Below are 18087 nucleotides of genomic sequence, written 5' to 3'. Positions count from 1 at the left end.
ACCAACAGCTGAGTATACGTACCCAGCTGGCCTTGTTTTTCTATTCGTTACCTTATTGTTTATACTTATCTACGGAGCCTGGAGGGGGCGATATACCCATCAACACATACAACTTATGGACTGGACCTGGATGGTCATTGATGCACGTACAGTCGTACACTTATTGGAAGACACTTAGGGTAAGTGTTTTCTGTCTCGAAATACAACTAACTAGAACCCTAGGTACGATGCGAGAGTAGCCAGGCTGTGACAGGATGTCAGCTCCAGTGATTCAAAAGGAAAGACTTGCCTTCCCCTCACTGCCATCTACAACAACTCTGAGGGGTGTCATATTTGATCAGCCAAAATGCAGATCTTAACAAGAGGCATAAGGATGTGCTGAATCCTTTTGCTATAATGGTATAAATTAGTGTTATGGAATATATCTAACCTCTGATGAATAGTCATGACAGAAGTCTCAGAAACTTTTGATCATGTCACGGAGCTCAGCTGGGATAATGGAACATCAACTCATGTGTTCTACCTAGGTAGCTATCGACGAGAATAATCAACATAAGGAAGGAAGAAGAGGAAGGATGTGCCATCAGTATTGACGAGACTTATATCCCTTGCTCCCCAGCACGTGAGTGGTATACACGTGACCAGACCGTCACAGATCATGAGCTAAGCAGCAATTTTCATCAGCAGTAGCAATAAACAGCAGATCTGCACAATCATAAGTTTCATCTTCTCATAGGTACCTGGCCCTATTGCTTTTTTTTTACCTCAACCACCAGCGTATCTCTGTCCGCTTCCTCCGATTGCTTCTTTCCCAAAGATTGCCAGCAATTCCGGTACCTCCGCTGTTACTGTCCCATCTACAGCCTGCATGACTTCGAAATCAATCATGGTCACGCATCCAGTGGCTGGGCCATACAAAACGTTATGCTTGCCCGCGTCGACGCAGACGGACCCCACACTTCTGAGTACTTGAACCGCCTTTCTCATCTGCCATTTCACGTGTAACTTCTCCGTGTCGGAGATATGGCTCCATTGTGTGTCGAGGGGTTTGCCTTGGGCTTTGCTGATGACCAATATGTATCCTGCGGGGAATAGCGAGGAACATACTATCGGTCCGTGAGTAAGAAGAGATGGAAAGAATTCGAAACCATCTGGACGCCGTTGAGATAGTCTTTCATAAGTACTGGCCTCCGCCGCGTAACTACATTGTGGTCAGCTTCAAGTCAGGTTGCGATTCAATGGTTTTGACAGACCTCATGAATCTAGATGGGGCATAACACTTAACAATGGCCGGCTGGCCGTCCCAGACCGCATCGTAAACTGCTTTCTCAGGGGTTCCACGTATTAACTGGCTGCAGTTGATCCAGTGTCTCGCGATCCCGTCCGTCCCAAAAAGCACCGTGTTCACCCCAATAGAGAAGTCACCACTTGTCGCAATGTGATGCCGCCCTGAAGTTGGACGAGTGGAAGCTTGGAAGTAGGGCTGTGTGGGTGCGTTGAGCTGCTCTCATACATTAGTCGATATTAAATAGTTATAGAAAAGCCAAATTGCCATACCTTCTCTAGAGAAAAGTCCCTCGCTGCAGTATACTGTCCATCTTGAGCGGCCCAGGAGACAAAGGATAGAAAACACTGTCGTAGAGATGGGTTGGTCGATTTCTCGTGAACCGGTAAACTCATCTCAAATCTGAAATCGTCAGTGCGACGAATGAAAATCGTCCATTCATACGTAGAGAGGAACCCATATTTTCGTTTATGTAATTGCATATACTCGACAAGTTGGGCTGAAAAAAGAGAAATGGTGTTAGCCTGTCGATTATTTCCCAAAGAGCGTGGCCGGCTTACCGAGATGGGGTTGCAGGGGTATGAGTCCTCCGGGTCCATCGCTGACAGGATGATCTTGAAGAGAGACAGTCCAATAAGTTTTCAATTCACCCACTAAGACAATGCGCCAATTTAGAGTCGACGGAAGCACGATATCTAGTACTTTGTTCGAGTTGGTAGGAACGGCAGCTTTGTATGTCCCGAAGGTCAGATGCGAGAGGCCTGGTACAACAGACATCACTTTCGAAACAGCATCGCATACATGTTTCGCGAATCTTGTAGTAAGGCCTGGTTCGCATCCGATAGCGAAGCGTTCACTGAGATCTTGGTCATCCGTTATGGAAACCAACGTACTCAAATCCAGATCATTGTATGTAGAAAGAACTTCGGTAAAAAATGTGTTCCATTCATGAAAGGGCTGAGCCGAAATGTTTCTAGGGCGAGATGATTCAGTTGTGGTTCCATTGGCCTTTACAAGGGAGGGTAACTGGCGTCGTATTAACTCATCCGCCGTTTCCATGACGGGCATATGCAGGAAAAATTGCTGAATTACTGGTAAGTAGCAGTAGCAGTAGTAACAGCAAGGATACTATATAAAGAATTGGTGCTCCTAGATCTTGAGGGCTTGAGAGGAGGGTTCGTGTGCAACCGGGACAGTCGGGCAAGGATGCCTAGTCTGGCATCCGTCGACCCGAAAACAAGCTAGTAGTTCACCAACTTCACGATAAAAGTAAAGTCGCTGTCTTGTTGAGGCGTTTAAGGAAGCAAGAAAGGTGATCAAGAATCAGTCGTTCCCTGAAGGTTGATAAAGGGAAGCTACTCTGATGAAGGGAAAACAGTTAGGCTGATAGGTGAAACTTCTGATTGCTTAATGGAGGCTAACGTGTACGTACAAAATAGATAGATAAGTAACTTAGCATTTTTGTATGCATATATAGGCGAGAATATATCAATTTCATTAAAAGCTTGACCTCTCCGTATACGACCTCGCTAGTCGCGGATAATCGACTCCTCCGGCCCTCCGGCCCCCGATCCCCATTTCAATAGTTCATAAATGTAACATTTTTCTGCGAGCGACTCTGAATTAGTAGTAGTAGTAGTGTGTGTGTGTGTGTGTGTGTGTGTGTGTGTGTGTGTGTTTCTATTTTACGTCGAGGATCGGGACATACGACGGGCAGATCGGAACTGCCTATCACCTAGCTAAGCTACCATCTATCATCTAAATACAGGTAGCCCCCCGCGCGGGGAGCTGCTTGGGTTTTCACAGCTGTTCAAAGCAAGCTGAGCATCTTGGGGTTTTCTTGATACGAAAACCGAGAACAGAAGAAGTGAGAGAGAACTTCCTGGGATCACAAAGATGGCCCATTTCTGTTCTGTCTCAGCATTGGAGCCCTGGATTGTGTCACGGATCTCAGCCAGGATAATGGAACATCAACTCATGTGCTCTACCTAGGTAGCTATCGACGAGAATAATCAACATGAGGAAAGAAGGAAAAGGAAGAATGTGGCCTCGAGCGTTGACGTGGCTAATAACCCCGCTTCCAGGCAATGCACATGATCAGGCCGTCACAGATTGTCTGCTGTATCTCCTCCTTTTTGTCATGCAGGATCTGTCCGCTTTGCATGTCTTTAGGCCCAATGGCGAGCCCTGTGGGACATGTTGGGTCTCCTTTATGGTGTCAGTGGCCATTGGGCCCAGGTTGTTGCGTAGCTTCTGTAGTACTGCGTACGGGCTGGCCTGCCGGGCAGGGTGATCAGTTGGGATTCGGAGGAAGAGGCGGAGAGGCCTTTCCGGCTTAGGGGGTGTGGTGTAGGATTTCCTTGTAGTCTTGTTGTCTGATTTGGACACGATGGCGGCAGCACAGGCATTTGTCTTCTTGTTAGTGTTCTTTATATTGAGTTGTCTAATACAATTTGAGACAACAATGCCTTTCATTTCCCCTGTGGGCGTACGACATGACCTGTAGCCAGTTTCATCAGAAAGTTATTGTACAGTATTTGAAAATAGCATGACCGCATTCAACGAGACCAGTGTAGCCATGATGGCAGTGTCAGATTCAATCTCCTGGCCGTGCACATCAAGATGGACCCATGTTGCTATCTGGACATTTATCTCAAAGACAGTCTGCTCCACCGCCCAGTCATGAACTTCAGGTTTGGTGGACCAGTAGTCATTGATCAGATATCCTTGCAGTTGCAGAGATGGGAAATGTCTCCATATCATCAATGTGGATAGCTTTCAGTTGCTGTAAGATTCTGTTGGTGTGCGGTGAGAATGACGCGACTATTGGAGATGTAGGGTACTTGCTGCCAGTGTACAGTGACTCATTTTCTGTGGTGTGGATACTTTGAAGAGGGGACATGACCAGCAGGGTCCCATTTTCCTATCAACACGGCTTTGTTAACTGGCGGATAGCAATTTTTGGCAAATGGGGAGAGTTTGGCCATACGTAGTCAACATACTGCCGCATAGGGGGGGCTGGTTGATGGTGATGGCATGGTTTCTTGGATGGTAGAGACCATAGACACATTGTCATCTTCAATGGCCATCTTGCAGTGGCTGGAACGCTGAATGGATTGGTTATGGAAAATTTATGGAGTATTTGAAGGGGAGACTGTGCGGCCTCGTGTATTTGACTTGTTTGCTTATAGTGCAAAGTGAGGGTAGGGCAATCAAAACAAACACCACACATACAACACAAAGGTCACATGCCAACCCGGAAAACTCCACTGTCCATCACGCACTGCCTGGGTTGCCATTAAGAGAATTCAATGGTAGCCGTGTCCTTGGTTGGTGTATTCTGCGTTTTTATCGTATTATTTGGATGCTAATGTGACCTGGTATAGTCTGTCATTGATGAGCAGCATGTCAGGTAGCAGGAAATCCAGTCATGTGGCAGGGTCAGTAACCAGAGATAGCTTGCGACAATCACAGGTAAGGGCACCATGCTATGCATGAGGCAAGTGCTAATATCAGTATACCCTAGTCAACTGGAGAACGCTCCTCAGGCAATTCTCGCCAGCGAGATCCCCAAAGTCAATCACCTCAGCGAGAGACCCGTTCTCAGCCTCGCCAAAAAGATCCCCAACGTCAAACCCCACGACGAGAGACCCGTTCTCAGCCTTGCCAAAAAGATCCCCAGCATCAAACCCCACAACAAGGGACCCGTTCCCAGCCCCGCCAGCAAGATTCCTGAAGTCAGTCTCCACAGCAAGAGACCCGTTCTCGGCCCTGCCAGCAAGATGATCATATACCATTGAGTGATGCTCACGAGGGGCGGTCACAGGACACAGAGCGTGATGTGGAAACCCATGACTGGGAAGACAAACCCTTGTTTGAAGATGAATCTGATGCCAGTAGTGAGGATGGACACAATGAACTCACTGGCAATGGGATGGAGTCACATCCCAACTGCCACATGCAGGGGGTGATTCTAGGAGTAAGTACCAAACTATGGCAATGGCAAATACTTTGATACTAACATGTGCTATTCGGTTGCTTACTAGGAAGATGAAGAGTTCCCCTCCCGCCGGAGAGCTGGTCATTGAGACGTGACATCTACATTGGCCCTGAGTAGTCCAAGGGGATTGCCCAGTACCCCGAATTCCCATCAACCCACACCAGGTAGCTCCCAGGGCCCCAGCGAAAAGTCCGTGAGGAGCTTGAACATTGAAAAGGACAATGACATTGCCTGGGGTGGTTCCAAACGACAACTACACCGGACAGGATCAAAAGCCGCTTTGAGAGAACATAACAGGGGTCTTTATCGAGAGACCATCCAACTGATTGCGGGCCGGGTGTTCTTTGGTTGTATGGAGCCAGGCCAGCCCCATAGACTGACAATGCGACCGGAGGAGAGTGAGCGGGAATTTTCAAAAATGATCACGGAGGTATGGTCATTGCGGCGTGCGGATATTCTGGGTGAACATCATAGGAAGGGTCAGAATGACGAGAAACCCAATCTATCAGAGCACCCAAGCTCTGGCGAGGCTCGCCTGGTCAGTGTCCCTTGTATGGCGTTTGAACACTACTGTTGCTAATGATTACTGGGTGGTAGATTCGGGATATGATGGGGGAAATTCGAAGCCATGGCCTTAGCAAGGTCAGGGCAATGGTTCCTATCCTGTACAGTTTCACGGCAGACCAGGAAGCGACGGCTAAGACGGTCAAGGAACTGTTGAAAAATGACCAGTTCACCTGCAATATTGCACTGGATGGAAGAGAGGTAAGACCCCGGCCTAGCGATTTGGAACACAGATGACCTAAGTATTGATTATGAATGGTTGAACATACAGAAAAAGGGCTATCAGCGGTGGTTGGCCCCCGTGCTGATCAAGGCAATTGTCCTCGTTTTCTACAGTGGTGATGGTCGGCAAGGTCTTGCTCAGTCAGCGCTGACGCGTCAGTATTTCAAGCCAATAGGTGTCAACCCTCTGCCGATAGTGGCGACCATGATCTGTCACAGTCTCAATGAGTTCGAGACCGGTTCTAAAATGACTCTCAAGTTCGACGGCAGACGAATGAGTGGTATGCTATCCCATACACCTGAGGTACTTGGCTGTCGCTGATTGTGTGATCCGGTGGGGGGAGGGTTTGTTAGGAACGTACATCCGCCTGAAGAAAACATGGTTTGAGCAGATTGAGCAGAGGAGGGAGAGGGTGCTTGTGATTGTGCAGGAGAAGGTGGTAGTTGAGGCTGGACTGACTGCGAATGATGGGGCGGTGGAATTCATGGAGGTGGCCCGGGACGATTACATGGCTCAGATGGACGACTTGGACGATCTCGATAAGCCGGCTGAGGTGGGTGAAGCGCCTGATGATGTTGAGCACACAAGGGATACTGCAGAGAGACAGGCGCCAGACAATGCATGAGAGGTGGATGACGGCTAGTTCAGTAGCGTGTAGCCCAGCTTGCAGAGTATTCCAATGCTAGTTATATGGGTAGCTTTAGTAATGACAATGGTGGCCAATGACAGTCAATACCAATGGCGATAGCAGCGGTAAACGCAAAAATGGTCATGGTAACAGTACTACCGGTGATGATAGTGATGGTTGCAGTGGTATCCTTGATAGTTATTATACAAATAGTGTACTGGTTGACGTTTGTGATTTTGTTGGCATGAGTAGCTGTGGTTGATAGGACACCAATGGTGGCGTATGTGAAAGGATTTGTGTAAGTACAGTTTATACTGTTATTGCAGGGTGAGGCGTTGGTGTTGTAGTGTGTGTTGGTTGGTGGGATATGGTAGTGCCATTCAATTGTGGTTGAAGATGATGTACATATGTTTACAAAGAATGAGACAGGCTATAGCAGCAGCATCGCGGTGGTACCGCCGCGGACCGACATGGTTCGAGATGTCGCGGCGGCCAAATCGCGGCGGCGACATAGCGGCGGTACCGCTGTGTTTTGAACGGTTTCCACTTTTGCCGATGTACTGGGTTCCATACACATGTCTTCTCCTATGCTTGATCCATTTTATTTGCTCTGCATTTACCCTTGCAAGGCTTTCAAAGAGCAAATTTCGCCCAGCTGCAATGCTTCTGACCTACACAATATCTCAGTGGCCGGATACAAACTGTGTCAACTACAGGAGGTGCTGTTGGTGTTATTTCATGCGCTTAGCACTTATCTCAACATCATACGCTGGTATGTGAAAACAGTGATTTTTTGGAGACTTTTGCTTATATACCACCCAGTGCTCCGGGCCTGTTTGATGAAAATACCAAGGCACGATGTATGACTTGCATATCTCATGCAGTTCATGACCTTAGGAAACACAAGACACATCTTGAAGGCCTCGATCAATCTGTTTTCCTTCAGAGAACTGTCACAGAGACGTACCTATCAATATATGATAATCGCCTCCGTGACATTGGAGTTGACCCTTTACCACCCACCTCACCTACCTGTGATTGTATTGGCCATGGCAGTAATAGGACCTCCTCTTCAGCAAATGATATTATTATAATCCGACTTGGAGAAGCTGCGATGAACCGCTTCCCTGAGTATGGTGAATTATTATTGCAGGAAATCTCTCAGAGACGCGTGAGAGGAGACAAAAATTTAGGAGACATTTCGAAGAGATATGAGGTGGTCCAAGAACGTTTTCAACGTGCTCTTGGATATCTTCAGCATGGTGAAAAATTGGAATTATATGAAACATTGACAAGAGGATATCGACTCGATTTCACGTTGCCTTATGCAGAAATAATGCATCCCGGCTTATGAGAAGTCATTGGCTAGCATAGCATGGAAGTCGTTGGGTTCAATGGATTACGGTTTATTGAACACAAAGAACCCATTATGGGGAAATTCATCAGCGAAAGTAAATTAAACGCTCATATTAGGCTTTTTCTTGACGGGGCATTATTTGAATGGGTGCAATTATCTCCAATTTGTTCGGAATGGTCACCAATACCAGAATTTCTGATTATTGTTGTGGCTCTCGTGACATCAGCTGACTGCGTGTACTGACCACCGCTTATTTGCTTCAGAAGAAACACGACTTTGAGGAACTGGGTACGCCAAGTATCCCTTTCTCCGCGGTCCTCCAGTTGTAAAAGTAGCCTGTACATGTACACCCAGATGCAAAAGCAGTGTTACCCCTAACGATTGTTTTTTGTCTTTCAAACCCTATGCCAAGAAAGCACTTAACCTCTTTTTTCATAACCCCGAAAACTCTATTTTAGGATAGCGTATTGTATGGTATGAATTATCACAAGAGTAATGATGCCTTATGGTTATTACATGTTTCAGCTATACAAGCGGTTTCTCGATGCGACCTGAGTTCGTTTGGTCAGTCCGATATTCATCCGATTCTCATCATACCACAACCCCGCTCATGGATAAGATTGGCTGGGACGGGTATGAGTAAATCCGAAACCGAAACCGAAACCCTGCTCCGGAGAAGTATCATTCCGCAACTGAATCAAGAAGGCCCCAGCGGGTTCCGTTCACACTACTTCGAAGCACAAGGCGCCTTGACACCATCAGCAAGATGAAAATATCTAGTACGTATCTTGTGCTGCTGACGGCTGGGGTTTATGGGGTAGATGCGAGAGGTAGTTTCCTCCCAAGCTCTCCATCTATCTTTGGCACCAACATTGATACTGCAGAAGCGCTCCATACCGCTACCGTTAATTATAATGGAGAGGACCGTACCTTGTTACCCCAAAACAACTACAATGGCTGGGTCAACCCTGAAGATTTGGCTCCTATGCCACAGTGCATCGCTCAGCAAGATCAATCCACCTGGCTGAGCACCATGACGAAATGTACCAGCAAATGATGCACCTCCCACTTTGGAGCTATCTGCACCCACCATCAATGGCTCACTCAGCTCAGCTGTCTCAGCGTTGCATTTTCCCCCAACGTTATCGAAAGTTATTTCCCATACTGTGGTAGATCAGTACTCGCCAAAGCGCAGTTGTATCAATGGGTTCGTAACATCACCGGTCGAACGTGGCTTGTCGATGTTGGCGACGCGAATGAGTTGCAAAATCTCTCCCCAGCCTCCCTAGCTGAAGGGTACGCAGCCTTTGACGTGGTTTACAATGCACCAACATGCCTGACCGGCTCGGTTTCTGCTCTATGGATGGAGCCATTTCAACATGTAATGGCCTCCTGTAGTTTCACAAGCACTACCCAACACACCGGAAATGCTGCTCGTCCTTGGGAATATAGTGAATCCCTACGGTCCATGATCACTCTGGATTCTGAAACTGTTGGTTACAATCTCGTCCGGCATCGCATCAGAGATGGCGACTATTTTGATAAAGATTGCTTCTGCAGCGCCTTCACTATAGATCTCAAAAAGGAACCCTGTTCAGGGTCAGGACAATTGGACTTCACGAAAGAGCGCCTCTGGATTAATGCCACCTGTGGGTCGACGTCCTTACCCGATAACTGGACGGACATACTCAAAACCACACAATTCGCGTACATTCCCATCGAAGATTGGCACTGGCCCATGTGTGTCGCGGATATGCCGAAGCAGGTGATCAAGCTTACTGATCAGTGTGCAACTGATGCTTGTGAGCTCGACTCAAGTGGCTACTGCAAAGTCAAGCGCGCAGTCGACAGGGCTTGCTTTTGCCGCAGCATCAGCTACGATTCCTGTGGAGGTTCGTGCAAGATATTCGAGACCAGAATAGACTATATCAAGTGGCTCCATGATCTCTGTGACAATGTGCAAGACTGGCACGGTCTGCCAGATGATTGGCGCCAATTAGCCGCCCCTACCCCTATCGACATGATTCCATGGCGATGGACTATCAAGCCATCCAACAATTCAGACATTGCCTATATCACCCATTTGGGATACATCAGGGCAACGGAAACATGTGCCTCAAATGAGTGGAAGCTCGGAAGCTTTGCTCTAGTCAATGTAGCTACTTTCCTTGTAGCATTTCTCAGCCAGAGAACAAGCATACATCAAATCACACCCGGCTTTCTATGGCACTCACACCCATGGTGTTGGTTTTTCAAGGGGACTTTAATCGCCACTCTGCAACTCCTTGCAAACTGGTTCAATGTTCTTTTTGTTCAGAAAACCCCTGGTTATGAGGACGTTCCTGTTATTCAATTGATGCTTCTCTGGTGCTCAATGCCTCGGCTTGCTTGGCTAACGATTTTGCTGATTGGTGTACAACCCTTTGGAGCGATGAAATTCTCCGCGGCCGCGTCTTTGTTATTTGCAGAAATGATCCTCCAGTCTCTATCATCATATTACATGGTTATGACCGTCAATTATGGTCGAGAACACAACTTCTACTTTGGAGGTATGGAAAGAGCAGAGAGAGGAAGATCAGCAAAAATCATGTATGCTGGAGCACTCATGTGGCTTATGATTGTTGGCCTGGTGCTCATTCAGTCAATGCGGGCCACGCGTAGGATGAACAGGTTGATTGGATCTGGTAGTCTCAACCCACCAAAGTGGCAGAGAGGCAAGCAGACAATATCAAAAATTGCGGAGGATCTGATGGTCTGCTTGAATGAACTTTGCACAAGGTTCAGGGAGGATTCGGCACATTATTGGATGGACGAGAGTAGGGGCTCAGAAGAAACACCATTGACAAGTAGCGAGGGAGGAGATTACAAGATGTATGGCACTTTCTCTGTTAAAGACCAACATCACTGGGTTTCCCAGAAAGCATTTGTGGAATTGTATGCGGCCACGGTCATAAGCATGCTCTTTCTCTGGATCGCGCAGTGGCTCTTTTGGGGCGGATTTATTGGTCTTAGTTCGGAAGAGTACGTATTCATGCACATAACTAACTACTTGGTCCATATTAGCTAATCGGACTTAGGTTCTGTCCCCCTAAGCTTGGGGTTCTCACAGCTGTCTGGATTGTTTTCTCATTGGCAGGCGCTATTATTATTATTATTTAATTAATTTTATTGTCCATTTCGAGCCTTAAAGCTGTGACAGACCATATTTTATGAACTCAAGGCTTGTAGCTATTGTTCTGGCCTCTTGTCTCTATGAGTACTCGAGGTAGTCTCTCCTTCTATAATCTTTCTGATCCGTTTCCTCGCCCCAAACCGCCTGTATGCGCAGGGCTTTCGAGCAGAGTGCTCTCCTCATGTTTCAGAGCAAGTACAAGGTTGAAATCTCTTGGAGGGAATGGACGGGGTCAGAAAACAGAGGTGGGCAAAACATCGTTGAGAGATTCATGACGGGCGAAAGAGGGAGCTATCATCAAGTGCGGATCCATCGAGTTCGCCTTAAACTGAACCACGAGCCCAATACTTATTAGGATAGGCGTAACATAACAGTCAGGACAGTACCAGAGATACTGTGCCAGGTCTAATTGGGAATCAGCAATCATCAATCAAATCAATACTGCCTGAATTTCTATCTGATGTTCTATTCTTTGTAAAATGAAAACAGCATTCTTCTAGGACTTGTTGGATACTCGATAAGACAGAATGCTGAGCACTATATGGAAAGTATGATGAATAGAGAGAAGGCATGGATAATGTCGGTCCTAATGCAGATCCAGGTGCTGTCTAAATGTGAGTAATGGAGGCTCATCTCAGAAGCTCATTTGCTTACATGAATTAAAGTCTCCATCAACCTGAACCTGTCACGGGCTCAGAATAGTAGATATTAACGAACCGAATTCCTATCTAAACTATTGTAGCCATCGACGAGAATATCGAACCTGGGAAGGAAGAGGAATTCTATCCACGGAAAATGGGGCTTTATATCGGTGCTGCGTGGCCTCGCTAAGTGCTTTTCTTCGTTTGCTCTACATAACTTACCTTGCAGGGCTCCAGATGCCATCACGTTCAACTGCAGCCAACTTCTGGTCCAACACTTGAAGGATTGACCGATTTACCCGATTTTCCACGTTATACCTTGTGACGGCTCAGCTCAGCTCAGTGCCTTTATTGACATTCACCGTAAACATGGCAAAAAATGCCATGAAAGCAATCAAGACAAACAGCTGCTTAGCGAGGCCACACACAACCATATAAGACTTCTTCGTGTAAATTGACTCTCCTCTTTTTTCCTTTTCTTCTTCAGATTCGATATTTTCGTCGATGGCTACAATAGCTTAGATAGGAATTCGGTTCGTTAATATCTACTATTCTGAGCCCGTGACATCCCTGTCATCATATTGCACTGCGGCCAGTTCCTGACCTGACTTCATTAGCCCAACCCACCTACCTGAACCTCCACGGTGGACTTGCACTCACCTTCCAAGATGGAGCTGAAGACCTCACCCGAGCTTGCCGACAGCTCTATCCCTGCGAACCTGGACATCGCGCCAGCCGATCCCCGAGTCATAGGGCTGTATGGCGTGCCCGGCTGCGGCAAGTCATACCTGATGAAACAACTCAAGCAGGAGCTGGGCGAGTCGGATTTCCAGTACTTTGAAGGGTCTGAGGTAATCAACTCTGTGACTGTTGGTGGGCTCAACGCTTTCAAGAAGCTAGATGAGCACCAGAAAAACCAGATTCGCAAGCTTGCCATCAACAGTATCAAGTCAACATGCGCCCAGAGTGGCAACGTCGGTATTGTGATCGGGCATTTTATGTTCTGGGATGATGAAGCAAGCGAACAGGCGTTGAGGGTTTGTACCCAGGCCGACTTGGATACTTTTACGCATATCCTGTACGTCAACACACCTGTGGAAGTGACGGCAAAACAGCGGACAGAAGATACCGAAAGGGAACGTTTGAATGTGTCGATCCAGCATTTGCATCACTGGCAGGAGACCGAGATTCAGGAAATACGTGGTCTTTGTCGTGAAAATGACATTCTCTTCGCGACCATCTACCCGAATCTGAAGGGTAAGCTAGCGATCTTGGTTCGTGACTTCCAGCGCCATGATGAGAGCCACAATGGATCAGTTGCCGAGCAACTTCTTGATGAAACCATCTCTGTGCATTATGATGAGCTGCAGACTGTTCTTTTTTTTGATGCTGATAAGACGCTCGCCGCGGATGATACCGGTGCACGCTTCTGGAAGAGAATCAAGGAGACAAAAGGCGAAGATGATCCGTTAAGCGCACTGTTCGGAGGCCCACTAAAGTACTCGTACACCGCATTCCGACAGGCGATGTTGTTGTATGAGGAGTCAACCAACGATGATGAATTTGACGCTATCTGCGAAGAACTAGCTACGTATACACACCTCTATCCGCAAATGTCCTCGCTTTTGCACCAAGCGGGAAGATACAACCATGTTTGTCCCATTATCGTGACCTGTGGACTGCGCCGTGTGTGGGAGAAGATTATGGAGAAAGCAGGCCTCTCCAATGTGATAAAGGTCGTGGGCGGGAATCGAATTACAGACAGGCTTGTTGTGACCCCATCAGTCAAAGAGAGCTTGGTTACCCATACACAGCAAGTTCATGCAGCATATACCTGGGCATTCGGAGATAGCCCTGTCGACCTGCCGATGATGATTGCTGCTCACCAGGCCATCATTGCAGTTGGCGAGCAGCAAAGCCGGAGCAAGAGCATGGAGCACAATTTGTTGACTGCAATGGTGAATGATGGGTTGCAAGCTCGCCAGGCTTTGCTGCCAAATAATTTGTCGCCGCCGCGGCTGGACATTGTGAGACTGCCAGTTGTCAATCTCACAGAGAAGTTATTTCTGGATTCAATCTTCCAACCCCACAAGTCCTCTGGTGGCCTACGACTATACCATGCTACGGATAGCAACGCGGCCAAGTTGTTGAGTACTCCAATGCGAGATGACAATATCCGCGGACCGCCCCAGCAAAAGGCTCATAGCAAGGCCGGATCTTATCTAGCCATAAGATACCTGGTCGAGCTCATCGATGTCGAGGAGTTCACTATGCGCCACCCTCAGAAAAAAGATATCGCTGGATACCGGCTGCTCGGAGAGGAGCGAACATTGATCGTGCCGCTGATGCGCGGTGGGCAGCCAATGGCTTCCGGTGTCAACAAGGTCTTCCCCAAGGCTCAATTCCTCCACGCCAAAGAACCGAAGGATATGAAGAAGGAGCATCTTGAGGGTATCGTCACCGTCATCCTGGTCGACTATGTGATAAACAGCGGTGGGTCGATAGTCCAGTTCGTGCGACACATTCGAGAAATGGATGGCGCGGTTCGTATCATTATCGTTGCTGGGGTTGTCCAGGATCAGGCTGTTAGAGGCTGCAGCCCTATTCGCGCCGCCGCACGTTCCACAGAGCTTACTGTTGTCGCGCTTCGTCTGTCAGGTAATAAGTACACTGGCAAGGGAACTACTGACACTGGAAACCGATTATTCAACACAGCTCACCTGAACTGAAGCTGGTATGGATTGGTAGTTGTCCCTCGAGAATACGGAGCACAGGGCCCTGTTTTGAGCGCTGAGGATGATGTTGGTGATGGCAATGGTGATTGTTAGTAGAAGAGATAGAAGTTATGGATACGGCACATGTTTAAGAATGTATTTGAATTCAATTGATACTATCAAACTGTACCAACACAATGGTATTATCAACTTTGATGGGGCCGGCCACCCAAAAAACTTTTGAAACTTGGATTTCCATAGTATGGAACTGCCAAATCTCTCGTAGACGAAGCCCGAGGCTTGAACTAGATAGTATATTGTGGAGTTGGAAGCCATTAATCGTACGCCAAGCCGATGTACGCAAAAATGCATGGAGTATGGCCAGCCAAAGGAAGTGCCCGCGCTTGTTGACGAGGCTAAATGGGGGCAACTGATGAGAGCATCTATGAGAAAAATATGTACAGTACATACATAATGACAAAATAAGTATCAATGACTTCCAACTGTTTACAGGCGGCAGAACAATTCTCACATAGCAATAGACTAAGATTGGCCGGGACGGGTATGAATAATTTGAACCCAAAGTTATCAACGCTATCACCGATCACTTGTCAAGAGAAGACTTGTTCGTGGCTATGTGCAGATGCCAAGATAACTCGGTGTCTTAGAGTTAGGAAAAACAGCCAATGAGCTGTAGCTTTGGCATGTCAGAGAGCTTTTTTCTGTAGAAGTAACAGGTTTCTTCGCTTTTGAAGGCATTTTGCCATTTAGAACACTATGATCGACGGTGGGATAAGTGATTAAGATGATATGGCTGAAAAATGTCATGATATATCGGGGTTTGATAGATTTGTAGTGGATTTATACGGTGTAGGTAGATATTATCGACTTATCGAATATCGTTCCACCGAGGTTTGACTGTTATATTCGAAGCTGGCCCTATTCTTCAGGTCACCATTCATTGCTGCCGTGACGAGGGAAAGATATCGCTTGCCAAACCAACACTTGCTCCAAGTATTTGTCAATTCAGAAGGCGTTTCCCTCTTTTGTCAGGACCTGAAATGACCTGCTCACTGGTCGAGCTTCTTGCTGGGGTGTTCAATGTTCCGGTTTTTTGTTGATAATATTATTATCTCCTCAGGCCATGGCAACCGGTCGTAAGTGCAGTCTGGTAGAACTTGATTCTCAGCCAGCCATTTCTTTCCCAGGATGATGCCATGCTTTTATGCACTTCGCACTACTTTTATCTTCTTCTGTGGCAATATTCTTTTGTAACTAGTTGATCGCCGCCAGACTGCGTGTAAATAGGCCTTACAATAAATGAGTTTCCCAGTTAGAGTTCTTCGTCTATTCACTCCTGATAGTACCTATGACATCGTAACAAGCATCGTAGTTAAGCGATGATACACACAGACGGACTTTTTTGCTTGAGTACACAAAAAATACAATGCATTTCTTGTGAGCTTTGTTTCCCCCCCCCCCCCTCTTTTAGAAGACTTTCCAGTTCACCAGATCTAAAGCCGCAGAGAACCACTTGGTTTGACAAGTGCACTTAGATGGACGACCCATGGATCAAGTAAAATCCATCTGACTCGGACTTAAAAATCTTTACGGGAACAGAGGCCATAGTCGGCGCAGTTGGCGGCTGACTCTCTTGAATTGCTCCCGATCAATCCGGTGACGAGAAGCCACTTCATCGAGCTTCTGATCCCTGGTAGGATTCACCACCTCTCGCACCAGGTTGTATTGTGGAGCACGGCAAAGCATTGCGGCTACCCTGTAAAATGTCCAGCGTGAGGTATACTTGGCTAACATGTACGCATACACTAACACATGCGAAGGACCAGTGATGGAAGGCAGCCTGCGAATGGGGAACCCATCAAAACTCGCTCTGCTGAGAGAAAAAAGAACGTCGGAGGTTTCACTGAGTCTTTGCCAGGGTGTAGTCGCTGTTCGTCGTTCACGCAACTCTTCTCGTAGTCTGTCTCGGTACCAGGACGGTGGTGACTGTCGGGGTAATCCCAGCATTCCATGCCACCTTCTCAACAGTCTTGTGACCACTGGATACATTCTCCAGAAAAATGAGGACATTGGAAAGTAGTTGAGAAGTATCCGTTGTCTTTGATGTGAGTTATAGGACTCACTTTGTCCAAGAGCGGGACTCTTTTTCACCAGCTGGCACCTAACCGGACGACGCATGTTCAAGAGAACAAAGGAATTGCATAGTATCAGAAAACTGTGACGGCTCAGTTCAGCGCCATTATCAGCAAACACTACCAACATGGCAAACGATGCCATGGGAGCAATCGAGACAAACAGCTGCTAAGCGAGGCCACACACAACCATGTAAGATTTCTCTGTGTAAATAGACTTTCCTCTTCTTTTCTTTTCTTCTTCAGATTCGATATTCTCGTCGATGGCTACAATAGTCTAGATAGGAATTCAGTTCGTTATTATCTGCTATTCCGAGCTCGTGACAGAAAGAAAGCCTTGGTATTTCTGCTATATTTTTGACTAAGAAAAATACAGAGCTGATACTGAGCAGGTGATCAACTCTCAATGATGACATTTCCTTCCAATCAGATCTCCGGAATCTTGGGTTGAATAAATAGCCGCTTCCTTTCAGTGTCGCAGACCTCCATAGCCGAGCGCCTGGGCCCATGGCACCAACTACAGTAAGTTTCGGCCCGCGTATGCCCGGCTAACCATCATTAATTCATGATTCCCAAAACTATTTAGTTGCATTATTATGATGCAATTTAGGATACTATCTGCTGAACTGTATGGTGTCGCAATCAGTCAGATCTTCTACCGCGAACCCAAACGGTTCGGCATCCACATTGGCCTTAAGTGGAGCCCCGTGGGTATCAATCCATTTTCCCTATTGATGAAGTCTTAGAGTAAATATCTACGGGAATGGTCTGGAATTTGACTCACAATGTACTTTTTCACGGCACTGTGGCAACTGGCGTTGATGAGTGCATCGCGGCATATGTGCAACTGATGAAAAAGATCGAGAAACCTTCCAAACGGAACCTTGTTACAAGCCCCTTTTCAATGATCAGGCTGAGCGTGGCTGTCGGGTGTAAGTCAAGACACTGAAGAATTATAATCATGCTAACATATTCAGATTTGTCTGCAGCATCACACAGGAAACCAAGGAAATTATGCACCTTTGCAGCTACCAGGTGCCTGGCAAAGATGAGATTCCTGCCACCATCTGTCAGTCAGGCTGCTCATGCAACATCAGCCGCTACAACCTTCTTCAAGCCTGTATCTATTGGAGCACGCAGATTCGCAGACGGCGTGCTAGGGGCCAACAATCCTGCGGATGAGGTGGAGCGTGAAGCATATGGTGATTGAATCCTGGAATCAGTACAAAGTCTTTACTCTGTACAAAAGGAGGGTCTGGGAATGCTATCCTATTTATAACTTTATCTGTTGCCGATGGAATATTGATGAAGTCTCTAGTAGTATATAGTCTAATTGGATTATTCAATCCA

The 18087-nt window shown here is 47.0% G+C and overlaps 9 protein-coding genes across 9 annotated transcripts; 6 read left to right on the top strand and 3 right to left on the bottom strand.

The window, feature by feature from the left end:
• Positions 1–765: 765 nt before the first annotated feature.
• ASPGLDRAFT_58231 (uncharacterized protein) lies at positions 766–2344 on the bottom strand (the record flags this gene model as incomplete). The annotated part of the gene is made up of 4 exons (XM_022548305.1): positions 766–1201; positions 1254–1501; positions 1558–1784; positions 1846–2344. The coding sequence occupies 4 exons, from the start codon at positions 2342–2344 to the stop codon at positions 766–768; spliced, it is 1410 nt and encodes a 469-aa protein (XP_022400511.1).
• Positions 2345–3934: 1590 nt separating this feature from the next.
• Positions 3935–4628, bottom strand: ASPGLDRAFT_345229 (uncharacterized protein). Its single transcript, XM_022544443.1, has 2 exons — positions 4288–4628; positions 3935–4208 (listed from the first exon to the last, which is right to left on the bottom strand). Exons 1-2 carry the CDS (start codon positions 4515–4517, stop codon positions 4109–4111), a joined length of 330 nt encoding a protein of 109 aa, XP_022400510.1. The 5' UTR covers positions 4518–4628; the 3' UTR covers positions 3935–4108.
• A 62-nt stretch (positions 4629–4690) lies between these two features.
• Positions 4691–5373, top strand: ASPGLDRAFT_35822 (uncharacterized protein; the record flags this gene model as incomplete). Its single annotated transcript, XM_022544613.1, has 4 exons — positions 4691–4725; positions 4812–5022; positions 5112–5264; positions 5332–5373. The coding sequence occupies 4 exons, from the start codon at positions 4691–4693 to the stop codon at positions 5371–5373; spliced, it is 441 nt and encodes a 146-aa protein (XP_022400509.1).
• Positions 5374–5393: 20 nt separating this feature from the next.
• ASPGLDRAFT_344917 (uncharacterized protein) lies at positions 5394–6429 on the top strand. The gene is made up of 5 exons (XM_022544439.1): positions 5394–5823; positions 5883–6050; positions 6121–6162; positions 6248–6352; positions 6406–6429. Exons 1-4 carry the CDS (start codon positions 5638–5640, stop codon positions 6266–6268), a joined length of 417 nt encoding a protein of 138 aa, XP_022400508.1. The 5' UTR covers positions 5394–5637; the 3' UTR covers positions 6269–6352; positions 6406–6429.
• A 1069-nt stretch (positions 6430–7498) lies between these two features.
• Positions 7499–8174, top strand: ASPGLDRAFT_47491 (uncharacterized protein). The gene has a single exon (XM_022546688.1). It carries the CDS (start codon positions 7563–7565, stop codon positions 8052–8054), a length of 492 nt encoding a protein of 163 aa, XP_022400507.1. The 5' UTR covers positions 7499–7562; the 3' UTR covers positions 8055–8174.
• Positions 8175–8823: 649 nt separating this feature from the next.
• On the top strand, positions 8824–11216 carry ASPGLDRAFT_66762 (uncharacterized protein; the record flags this gene model as incomplete). The annotated part of the gene is made up of 3 exons (XM_022549057.1): positions 8824–9100; positions 9134–11078; positions 11135–11216. 3 exons carry the CDS (start codon positions 8824–8826, stop codon positions 11214–11216), a joined length of 2304 nt encoding a protein of 767 aa, XP_022400506.1.
• Positions 11217–12538: 1322 nt separating this feature from the next.
• ASPGLDRAFT_35820 (uncharacterized protein) lies at positions 12539–14599 on the top strand (the record flags this gene model as incomplete). Its single annotated transcript, XM_022544612.1, has 1 exon — positions 12539–14599. One exon carries the CDS (start codon positions 12539–12541, stop codon positions 14597–14599), a length of 2061 nt encoding a protein of 686 aa, XP_022400505.1.
• Positions 14600–16059: 1460 nt separating this feature from the next.
• On the bottom strand, positions 16060–16922 carry ASPGLDRAFT_47488 (uncharacterized protein). Its single transcript, XM_022546687.1, has one exon. It carries the CDS (start codon positions 16880–16882, stop codon positions 16193–16195), a length of 690 nt encoding a protein of 229 aa, XP_022400504.1. The 5' UTR covers positions 16883–16922; the 3' UTR covers positions 16060–16192.
• Positions 16923–17500: 578 nt separating this feature from the next.
• Positions 17501–17947, top strand: ASPGLDRAFT_26004 (uncharacterized protein; the record flags this gene model as incomplete). The annotated part of the gene is made up of 2 exons (XM_022543528.1): positions 17501–17669; positions 17715–17947. The coding sequence occupies 2 exons, from the start codon at positions 17501–17503 to the stop codon at positions 17945–17947; spliced, it is 402 nt and encodes a 133-aa protein (XP_022400503.1).
• Between the last annotated feature and the right edge of the window lie 140 nt (positions 17948–18087).

The sequence above is a fragment of the Aspergillus glaucus genome, assembly GCF_001890805.1.
Source record: "Aspergillus glaucus CBS 516.65 unplaced genomic scaffold ASPGLscaffold_11, whole genome shotgun sequence".
Lineage (NCBI taxonomy): Eukaryota > Fungi > Ascomycota > Eurotiomycetes > Eurotiales > Aspergillaceae > Aspergillus > Aspergillus glaucus.
This window is presented reverse-complemented; position numbering and strand designations above follow the sequence as displayed.